The sequence below is a fragment of the Amaranthus tricolor genome, chromosome 16 (genome assembly GCF_026212465.1).
Source record: "Amaranthus tricolor cultivar Red isolate AtriRed21 chromosome 16, ASM2621246v1, whole genome shotgun sequence".
Taxonomy (NCBI): Eukaryota; Viridiplantae; Streptophyta; class Magnoliopsida; order Caryophyllales; family Amaranthaceae; genus Amaranthus; species Amaranthus tricolor.
Window position 1 is genome coordinate 10,301,745 of NC_080062.1, and position 12,273 is coordinate 10,314,017.

At 36.7% G+C, this 12,273-nt stretch overlaps 1 protein-coding gene across 1 annotated transcript; it reads left to right on the forward strand.

Moving 5' to 3' along the window:
• The first annotated feature begins 10,545 nt into the window (after positions 1 to 10,545).
• Positions 10,546 to 11,313, forward strand: LOC130802530 (uncharacterized). Its single transcript, XM_057666543.1, has one exon. The coding sequence runs from the start codon at positions 10,546 to 10,548 to the stop codon at positions 11,311 to 11,313; it is 768 nt and encodes a 255-aa protein (XP_057522526.1).
• The last annotated feature ends 960 nt before the right edge of the window (positions 11,314 to 12,273 follow it).

A 12,273-nucleotide genomic window follows, 5' to 3' on the forward strand; every position in this document is an offset into this window, starting at 1 on the left:
TCTATTCGAGAATAAAGATGGTAGATTCAATTTGAAGAGATAGGATACATGACATTGAGATATGAGTTTTTGTTGAAAAATGTGGTATATTGGTGAAATATTAAGTATTTTGATGTTCATGATTGAATTAGGAGCTTCTTGTGAAAATCATTAATGGTGGATAAATATTGGTTGTGTTGTTGAATAGTTTGATATTCTTGAAGGGATTATTAGATTCTTTGAGGATTTTTGAGGGTTGGTTTTGAATGTACACGTTAAGTTTAATTAAAAATTATAAAGAATGCTGAAAGTGAGTAATCTTTACAAAGTATGTAAACAAGTTAGAGAGCGATTATAATATTTTGATGACATGTAGAGTGTTTAAGCTTGGAGTGCACAATCCTTGTATGATTAGAAATGTTAGAAATATAATCCATTAGTAAATTACGGTTTTAGGAGGAGATGCAATGAGCTATATGAACCTAGTTTGTAGTATCGAACGCTTGGTTGTGATGTTATGTTTGTTATGCTTCAGGAGGCGACGTCATCAAGGAACCTTTCTAGTTGATAGCTGCGAATCGATCACGGCTGTTTGAAGCGTCGTCTTTGGTGAGTAGTAGCAGTCCCTTAAAAGGTCTGATCAGACTGCATTCTTGAAAATAAACTTTACTAAAGCTCTTTTGAGATTGGAAATTGTTGAGACAAATGTTGTTGTGAATGCTTATGCTGGTATTATGATATGGTCAATGGATCGGGCTTGCGAGCTGGTCATTGACGGAGTTGAGGAACATTGTTCCCTGCTCCCTGTTTGAAGCAAATTGTCATTGAGATATTGACTAGCTTCACCCGAGAGTGACATAGCCTTAGAGCTATGGATTGTTACACCTCATTCAGTTTAATCTAACCTTCTGTCGTTTCCATCTTTTGGTTGTGCTGGATAGCGTTGGATAGCGTTCCAAGGATGTGTACTAAGCTGAGCACGTCGGAATTGTAGATTTGTTTTAGGATTTTGGATAAATGTATATTTGTTTTGGTTGTGCTGGTTATATCGGACTTGTAGAGAATTGTATGATTATCTTGTGTATTAGTTAGATGTTGGTTTTGGGATTTAGCTGGTTTAGTCACGTTGAAGAGCTTGTGACCCCATTGCTCAAGTTTTGGAAGTGTGACTTCAGTTTCTTGGAAAACGAACCCAGTGATGACCCTGTTTACCCAGTCAACGGTAAGTCGGGTTGTTACATTAACCACGCTTTTGCTAATTAATCAATAGAAATCAAATGTCATATATTAGTTTAATGATTGAATCAAAAGAAGTAAATTCAAATCAAAAACTATAATATAATATGAAATACTTACAACTTCAATGAGAGTTGTTCTTTTGGCAACAAAAGCCTCCCATTCCTACTTCGATATGTGACCCCATATTTCGTAGGGCATCTTCGAAGGTGCTTGTTGTCCACCTTCGTTTTCCGTTTTGACCTTTTTGGTCGTACGGGCACGCGTATTCGTGATCCAGCCTGTTACTAGCTTGGATTTGAAATCTCTGAATCTTTCAGCAACAGCTGAAAGAAACACATTCTTCTTCTCCTCATCGCTTTCGATGTGAAAAAGATTCTACAAAAAAAATTATATTTATTAGTGTCAATTAAATTAATTTTAAAATAAAACTAAATGAATAAAAATAGTAAAGTTGCTTACCACAGTATCATTCCATATAGAGTTCTTCAAACCCTCTGGAACCTCGTTCCATGCGTGCAAGTGCAATATGGAAATCTTGCAGATACATAGACCCACATGTTTTCCATATTGCCTACGCCATTTTCCGCAGGGTTGACCCAATGCATTGTATTCCAAATGCATGGGTTCTGTGACTTTGAGGTTTTTCGTAGGACCTCGCCCTTTTCTTTTCTTACTGGTAGTGGGAGCATCCATTGGTGGGGCGTCTTCAGTCCTAAAATCATTGTTAAGTGGTGGAGCATCTTCAGTCATACGCTTGTATCTAACAATTTGGTCCGCTTCTGTGTCGTAACTACGATGCTCATTATCCGAGGTCTCAATCTCGGGGACAATTTCGTCTCTGAAAAGATGCATTGTATATCAGTACCTGAAAGAGTATGAATATAAATATATTAGAATACAAGCTAAGTAATATTAAGACTATGAATATGATTTACAATTCTAATACTTTCAACACAATAATACATACCAAATAGTGTTGTGTGCAAAGTTTCATGCAAAACAAACCAAGTTTGAGCTACTTTATGCGCGAAATTGCCAAAAAAAACTTTAAAAAGCTTAAAATTCATACCTTATGAATCACTTAATTCAAATGTATTCCTTCTGTGTGATCTACACGCATATATTCAACATCTACATCATCTTGATCCACTGATTTTGGATTGATAAAGGGAGAGTCTTCAAAAGCTTCATATTCTTCCTCATCCTCAACATCACCTATACCAAGGATGCTTCTTTTTCCCGGTACAACAATAGACCATTTTTTATCAGACGAGTCTACAATGTAGAATACCTGATTGGCTTGTGTTGCTAGTATGAATGGCTCCTCACTATCACGCAAACGAGCTAAGTCTACAAGAGTGAATCCACAAGGGTCGTCATTTTTTATGCATCGTCGATTATTATCTACTCACTTACATTTGAAAAGACCAATAGTGAAAGTAGAGTAGTCAAGCTCCCATATTTCATGTACCCGCCCGTAGTATACTTTAGCATCAACAGGCGCTTGATCCTTGGCACTCGCGTAAAATGTAGATGACGCCAAAATAGAAACTCCACTATTCTGTAGATAAGATGACTTCTTGTCTTGACCCTCAGTCCAAAATGTGAACCCATTGACATCGTAACCCTCATATTTGTTGACATCATGTAACACCCCGTAATTTATCGGGTTTAAAAATAAATAAAATATAATAAAATAAAATATAACAAAATAAAATAAATAAGTGATATTAAATTATATTATTTTACATAGTTAATTATAAGTAACAAAGTAGGTTAATTTTAACGGTAACGAGTTTTATCGCATGACGTTTTGTTTCGATTGTGATAATAACACAATAATTACTCAATTAATTAAATAATTAATTAATTAAAAAAAATATGTGGGGAGTTGGAAGGGGCTGCCGGTCTTGGGGAGTATGGGAGGAGTTTTTGTAACTCCTCTCATAATGATGTATTAGGCTTTTAAGATGGGTCCTTAATTTCTTCATTAATCCTCAAGGCATTTCAAGCATCTTTAATCACCATTTTAAACATCCCTTGAACATAAAAAAAATTCAGAAAAATTTCTCCTCCTTGCTTCTTGGTTTCGGCTGCCTCAAAGAAAAAAAAAATTCTTTTGGTTTGTTCAATTCAATCTTTTGTTCAAGGGGTAAGTTTATTTAAATTGCTATTATAAATCTTATTCATAAGATTTCTAAGGTGAAATATATTTTATGTATGATGATATCCTACGATTTTTAGGAGGATTGAATACACATTCTTTTATATATAATTTTCTCTACTAATCCTATTTCTATTATATAAAATTTTCCTTGATTTGCATTCTTTAACAAAGTTTAAATTTGTTATAAGAATAAAGTCTATTCAAAGGTTAAAAATGGATTTATTTTATGATTTATATTTCTCTAGCAAGATTTTAGTTTGTTAGAAGAAATTTTAAGTGTATGGATTAAGTAATGTAGGTATCCATGAGTTTATAAATCCTTTAACAAAATTTGATTTGTTTAAAGGATTGTCCTTATATATATGTTTTGATTCAAAAATGATGATATATGATTCTCTACAAAATTTTAATTTGATAAGAGAATCAAGTATTTAACTTAATTATCATGGTTTATGAAACAATAATTGCTCTTGAAGGATCTTGTGGATGAGTATGTCTTAAGTTGCTAGTTTTATGTTTTTGATGATGGTTTAGATTATTGATGGGATTTTATGTATTGTTAGATGTGTGGAAATATCAAGTGGTTGTGTGATAGGAGATTTGGTTTTATTTGTTTTATTTTAGTAAAATGTAAATTCGGTTTTGGTTAGGTGTATTTTGGTATGGAGATTTAAAAAGGATTAAATAATTTTAATAGGAAAAAAAATATATAAAATAAAAATAATTAAAGTAGAAGGAATTTATGGACAGCAGCTGCTGCCTCGGTAGTGGCGTCCCGATCCGAGTGTTGGGTGTGTTTCGTTGTTGTTTTATTTAACCGATGCGTTTTAAAACTCGTTAAAACGCTTAAAATAATTAAAAATAGTAATCGGATGCTAGAAATTATGAAATTTGGTACCCAAGGTAATTGATGCGTTCCGGACACAGCGGTGAAGTCGGATTTTTAATTTGAATTTTCTAAACTGTCCGAAATGGCCATAAAACTTTCTGGTCAGAATGTAAAATTTGGAGCTATTGGGAGTTGGATGAAATCATTTGAAATTAGCAAGTCTTAGTGATATCTTAATGGTATTGAGTGGATTAAATGTTTAAACACGGTCTAATACATGATCGTTTTGTGTGTGTGTTGTTTAGGACCTCGTTTCACAAGAGGGCGAAATTCTAATTGTGCTTGAACAACGTGTGTTTGCAGCGTTCAAAGGTACACGCTTAGACCATACTGTTTATATGGTTGTGCAAGTAATGTTGTTTTATTCCTAATCGAGGCATTGTAATCACATAAGGATTAGACACCTCAAATAATATGAAATAATTATGTGAAAATTGAGAATTTATGGTTATATTACCCAAAAGGGTTAACAAATGAATTGGAATATTATCAATTATTTTTCCCATGGCAGTTGTGGATCATTACGGTCACCATGGGGGTATGCATACTTTAGCCTTTGGCGACCCGAACAGGACGGGCAACGTCTTAGGTAGGTAGTTTCCTTGGGATTAGCTCTCCCAAGTGTATTCCACCAAAACAAATTTGAAATTATACTTGTACGACCCGAACAGGACGGGCAACGTTACAAGATTGAAAATATATTGAATAAAGAATATGTATTAGAGCCTTTGCATGCTAGGGTAAACACAATGCTTGTATTCAACCTGTTTAATATATGTATGAAGTCTCTGACGTGTATTGGTTGTTCTTTGGAACCTGCTACGTGTTATCATACGACGTGCAGCAGGTTGACTGCAGGAGGGGGCTGGAGTGAGGATTCAGCTTAGAACCCGTAACTATCAAGTCTAGACATACTTTGTAATGAGTCGAAATAACTTAGTTTATGTAACCAAAGTTTATGATGTTTTCTTTTTATCTCGTACAACTTTTAGCTAGTCTAGAGGCCGGTGGGCTCTCGAGTTGTATGTAAAGACTTCCGCTGATTTGTTTTGTTTTGTTTTTGTTTGGCGCTGTTTTTCTTTGTTGACCATATTCCTTTACCGTTGGAACGTTGACGATCCGAGTAAGGATGAGTTTTCTTGCGTCCGTTTGTGAACCGGATTCATGTTTTCACATGATTTTTCCGGGTCACTTTAACCGGGCCGTTACACATCATCACGAGGACCAAAAGCTAACCACTTAACACTTTCGGATACACCCTTGAGTTCTTCGCATATTACTCGATTATGAAACCAATTAATAAACGTCTTGTTATGCAACTGCATCAATGCCCTATCCTCTTTAGAAGGATATTTTGCACGTAATATATCAAGATGCTCACTCAAAAAAGGATGAACTTCCAGAATATGATGCAACACATAAAAGCAGTGCTTATAGAAGGCTGTCTCGAGGAGGTGTGACCAATTTGGAGTCGATTGTTCCTTTTCCCTCAAGCCTTCCTTCATGTCGAGAGGTAGGAAGTCCAATAGGCTTTGCCATGGCCAAATACTCGGCTATAAAGTTACTAATCTCATCGCTCACAGTGACTTGAATCATACTCTTCTCGGGTTATGCTGGATTCCTCACCTTGTTTTGTAAAACACTCATGTGTCTTTCAAAAGGATAACACCACCTTAAAAAAACTGGACCCAAAAGCTTGATTTCACAAACGAGATGGACAATAAGATGAACCATTATGTCAAAGAAAGAAGGTGGAAAATACATCTCAAACTTGCATAAAGTTACAATCACGTCGACTTGAAGAGCATCAAGTTTAAAGGGATCAAGAACTTTACTACAAATTGTGTTGAAGAACGAACATAGCTCGGTAATAGCATATCTCACATGTTTTGGCAGTATTCCACGGATTGCAATTGGTAAGAACACTTGCATCATTACATGGCAATCGTGAGATTTAATGCTTTCCAACTTCAGCTCACCATTTAGGCTCACAAATCTCTTCATGTTGGATGAGTACCCAGACGGAACCTTAATGCCATACAAAGACTCACAAAATGTCCGCTTCTCTGCTTTGGACAATGTGTAGCAAGCTGGAGACAAATAAACTTTGTCGTTACTCATCTTCTTCTTACCGCCCTTTCCCTTGTTACTGCCACCAACTTCATCAACTCTATCTCTTTTCTTACTCACCTTAACATGTGCCCACAACTCCGGATGAAGACCCTTACATTCAAACCAATCTCGCACAGCCCTAACATCCTTTGTCTTACCCAGAATGTTCATGAGAGTCTTGAGTATGGCATCGCATACATTTTTCTCTATATGCATAACGTTAAGACAATGCTTAACCTGTAGATCTCTCCAATATGGAAGCTTCCAAAAGATTGATTCTTTTTTCCATAATCGGTCTTCACCCCCTTGCACTTGCCCTGTTTTACCAAATATAGTCTCAACTCCCTTAACCTGTTCATAAACTTCATAACCGGTCAACGGTCGACGAGCTACACGGTCCTCAACCTCCCCGTTGAACATCTTTTCTTCTTCTTACGATATTGGTGATCTCGTGGGAGGAACTTTCGATGGTGCATGAATACGTGTTTGCACCTAGGAATCCACGTGGATTCCATGTCATCGATACATATTGGGCATGCTTTCTTCCCTTTGTTCTTATACCCCGATAAGTTGTCATATGCCGAAAAATCATTAACGATCCATAAAAGCATTGCACGCAAGGTGAACTTCTCATTAGCATATGCATCAAACACGGAAACGCCTTCATCCCACGTCTTTCTCAAATCCTCAACGAGAGGTGCAAGATATACATCTATGTCATTGCCAGGTTGTTTAGGACCCGAGATAAGAAGCGAAAGCATAATGTACTTACGCTTCATACACAACCAAGGTGGCAAATTATAGATCACTAACAGTACCGGCCAAGTACTATGTTGAGAACTAAGATTGCCGAATGGGTTCATTCCATCCGTACACAGCCCGAGCCTTAAATTACGAACCTCATCCCCAAAAGTCTTATGCAACCTATCAATACTCTTCCACTCCGAAGAATCAGATGGATGTGTGAGCAAGTGACCTTTCTTCACCCTATCTGCATGCCACCTCAAATTTAACGCATCTTTCTTTATAGAAAACAAGTGCTTGAATCTAGGTATTATTGGAAGATACCACAATACCTTAGCCGGGGGCCCTTTAGCATCCCGAGCCCCTTTACGCTTGTAGCGCGATAACCCACACCTAGGACACTCTTCTAAGTTCTCGTTTTCATTCCGATACAACACACAATTATTCGGACATGCATGAATCTTGTTGTACTCTAAGCCGAAAGGACACATGAGTTTTTTTGGCATAATATGTCGACTTTGGAAGTTCATTTCTCTCAGGAAGCATCTCATATAATGCTTCTAATAACATTGTGAAACTAGCGTCACTCCAATTGAACTTTCACTTAATGTTGAAAATTTTCAACACTGCTGTTAGTTTTGTGAACTTTATACATCCAGGGTACAAAGGCTTTTGAGAAGCCTCTGTCAACAAGTCAATAACACGAGAACGTTTTCCTAACTCATCCTCGACACCCTCCATCATCTCATCAACAAGATCCACATCCTCATCGACATTCTCTTCATCTGTCTCATACCAATCAACATGATCTACTACATCCTCATTGACATCAACCACATTATTTACGTCCTCAACAACACGTTTTGTAACACCCCGATATTTTTCCGATATATTTAATGATTTACTAGTAAATTATTTTATATAAATAAATTTTTTTAATATAAATAAAGTTGTTATTGATTTATTTTGGGCTCGAGCTAATATATTTCAGCCTTTTTAATAATCTAGCTTTTCGGGCCCAAACCCTTTAACCCATTTCTTATTTCAATTTTTTTTAAAAAAATAAATAAATAAATAAATAAATAAATAAAAATTAGAGGGAAGTGTATAGGTTGGCCGGCCCTATTGGAGGGATTATGGAGTTTGTAACTCCCATGTGGGAATATTGAAGGATCACACTAATTGCCTTAATCCTTATTTCCTTAATCTTACTAATTACCTTAACCTTATTGCATTCTAACTTCCAATTTCCTAGAAAACTCAAGAAAACTCCCACAAACCCTAGCAATCCCACACGCCTAGTACTCCTCTTGCAATTTTGATTTTGGTATTCTTTTCATATAAATTGTAAGTATAATTCTCCATTTATTTTTTTTATTTATATTAAGTTAAGTTAAATTATGTGATTTGTGGCTTGTGTGAATTTTTGATCCATGGACATTTCTTTCATGATTTAAAGTGATGTTATGAATTTTATATATATGCCTTGTCAAAATATTTGTAAGAAATGAATTATTTTGGAACTATGAAAATGATTTTTAATATGTGGACATGTGTTTATGATTTTGATGGTAGGGATTTATTAAGAAATGTGAACATTGGAATTTGTATGTATTTGAAAAAAAAAGACAAAATCCCGTAGGTTTTGAAAATGGTGAAAAAGGGTGTTTTTGGAGCATTTTTTGGCTTGAAATTAGGTTAAAAATACTTATACTATGTTATAATTTATGAAAATTGGTACCCAGGGGTTTTAATGCCTTCCGGACGCAACGGTGAAGTCGGATTTTCAGTTTGACAGTTTTAAATCGCGTTTCTGGACAGATTATGTATGCTGTCCTATTTTGTGCGTTTACCATGTTATAGTATGTGATGGATGTTCATGATGTGTGTGGTATTCTAGGTGTGGTAGTAGTTGTGTGTATGTGTTATGGTTGATTTGAGGAAAGTGTGTATGTGTGCTTATTTCCCGAATACGATTGAACCTTGTAAGAAGTCGATTCGTGACGGGGAATTGAATAGGACGCTTGAGAGTTGGTTATCTTGTTTAAGATACGTACACGCAGCGAAGTTTGCATTTTGTCCCATGTACCATATATATTAATGGTAAAAAAAAATAAAGTATGGATATATAGTACGAATAATGTTATCTTTTCGAATAAATAATTTCGACACATTTGTTTGATAAGCAGAGGTAGTATGACCTCACTAACCTTAAAGTGGACGTAGTATGATGTCAATTGGTGGAAAAGAATTACTCGCGGTATATGGGGGAATTATGAGCCACCGCGGGGGTATGCATACTTAACCATAGGCACCGACGTAAGGCGAGTGTCTATGGTAGAGACGTGCTTAGGGGTTAGCTTCCCCTAATGTATTGTCTCAGTTGTGGAGATTGGGGTTGTACCAGCAGTATGGCTGAAAAAGCACAACAGGGCTGACTAACATTTACATGAAATTGATTATACTTTATTAGCATGATCGAAGCGTATTTCGGAAACCGACAGTTACTAAATCTTTCTTTTGTTGTACTTAATAAATGATAAGCGACGTTTGCTGACGTGTACTTTTGGTCTTAACGATCCTGCGATGATGTTGTTTCCTTTCTGGGCAATGACTAGCAATAAGTTAAGTTGCAGGTCTGGGGAGTGAGGATTGTCCCTTGGAGAAATAAATCGTTAGGGTACAGAAGTCATGATAAGAACTTCTAATAAAGTTTAAAGAATATTGGTTCTATGAGGCGATTACGTTCTCAAGTTGTAATAAGTAGATTTATCTTTACAATCTTATCTGCTGCTAAGATTTCCTTATATCTAGTAGTTTATAATAACTCTAATAGAACTCGATCCGCAAGCTTTGTTGATTTCAAATCTGTTTTATAACTGTCTTCTAACATCCTGGTTTGACTCGGACTATATTTAGTTCTTTAAAAGGTCGTCTTCCCTTTTTAAACGATCCGAGTTTTTTCTTGGATGTTACAATTGGTATCAGAGCGGGAGTTCTATTTAGTGTTGTTTATCTAAATCGATAGACTAACGTGAAATAAGAGATAACGAGAGTAAAGGGGTAGACATTAAGGGGATATGATGTGTTTTGCTTGGTGTCTTTAAGTATGATGTCATGGGTAAATTTGATGTGTGCATGGTAGAATTTCTGTATATATATCTGTGGTACTCTGATTTATCTATCCTTGTCTTATCTCAGAAATTAATTGTCTCGTTTTCTTTCTTTGTGAGTCAGGAAGTTCGATTATTACTTTTCTTTCATGGATAAAGGAAAGAGACCGGCCGAGGAAGGAATTAATACCCGAGAGGAACCTTGGAGAGCTTTAGTTAATGCCCCAGCCTGGGCAGAGATAGAGGCTCTGGGAATTTGGGACCGAAAAGAGGGGGAAAGCGATTTGGACTACACCCAACGAATGGAAATGTTTTACAAGAGATCTAAACTAGTGTATGAAGGGATAATGGACGAAAAGATGGCTGAACTGAAGGAGAGGAGTGAACAGTTTCACCGAGATCTCGACAGAAGGGTTAGAGCAGTGGAGACTGTGGGTCGGGATAGATTTGACGTTCCAGAGTCTAGTAGGGCAAGAGCTAATGTTGTTGAGGAGGTTGTTCCCGTAGTAGACCCAAACTCAGTGTTACTAATAAACTTCGATGAGTTGGATTTCGAGGAGGATCCCGAGGAGGATCCAAAAGAGGACCTGGAGGAGGACCCCAATGAGGACCCAGAAGAAGAATCTGAGGAGGATTTTAAGGAAAGTTCCGATGAGGAACAAGGGGAAGTTATGAAGGAAGATTCCTTAGGAGTGGTAGAAGAACCCTATGAAGATAACGTGGGGGATGGTTATAATGCTGATGTGGAGAGGGGAATAGCTGATAGAGATGATGTTATGAGCGATTGTGATAGCGAAATAGTTACTCTAGGGGATTGGCCGGTGAGCCGAGAAGATCCTATGAGTGAGGAGGAAAGTGAAATCATTATGTGGGAGGAAAGACCACTTGAACCAGTAATTGTAGAACTTTCTGATTCCGTAGGGCGACTTGCTATGAGTGATTCCTTATCTGTAGGAACCCCTTCTGATTCTGATAGCACGTCTAACGATGACTCTAGTGATGCTGATTTTGACCCTGATCGATACATGGAAGATCAGGACCGTATGGATGCGTCACTTTTATTTGCCTGATTGTTCCTACTTTATCTGAGTATGCATGCATACGAGTTCGTATGTCTAGTTCCATAGTAGAAATAAATCGCGAACAATTTAGTTGGTTGAACGATTTGGTTGTTTATTTTTGGAATTTTGTAGTAGCCGAACAATGGTTATGCGGGATTTTATACCCAAGTATTTTTGGATTGGAACAATATGGTATTACTGATTTGAATTTGAATGTTGTTTATAAAAGTTTAAACATTAGTAGGTAGAATCGATTAAGTGTTGTATTTTTTTTTTGGAAAAGTGTGAAGATTTGATTATAGACTCATTGTTCAACTCTTTTAGCTTTTAGGACAATTACCTTGTTTTTAAAGAGCAATAATAGTATGAGTTTTCCTTAATCACAAACGCTATAGAAATGCATTTACATACCTTGTTTAACCAAATGCAGTATACCTGCCAACATACCACCCTTTTTGAAAAGGTCTGTGCCAAGAGGAAACTCTGACCGTGTGCTTCGAAACCTAGTTAAGGCCCTAGCTGGCGCAAGGAATCCGAGACAGAAATCCTTGGAGGAAAGGGCTTCATATTATAGTAAGAGAATAGCCCAGAGTAAACCCTCGACTTATTGTGGGAAAGGTGAAACTTCTATGTTGGAAAACTGGTTGAGAGAATTTGATAAACTCTTCAGTGTGGTGAGATGTCCTACTGAATTCATGGTTGACCAAGCCGCGTTTTTCCTAGTGGAAGACGCTGACTATTGGTGGACACATAGTAAGACAAGGTTGATATCAGAAAACGATGGTGACTTAAGCTGGGAAGGTTTTAAGGGGGTGTTAAGGGACCAATTCTATCCGCCTTATGTGAGAAAGAACAAATCAAATGAGTTTGCTAGGTTCTAGATGGGAAACTTAACGGTGGATGAATATTATCAGAAATTTATGGAATACCTGAAGTTTTACCCTGAGGACGTCCCAACTGAGGGAAAGA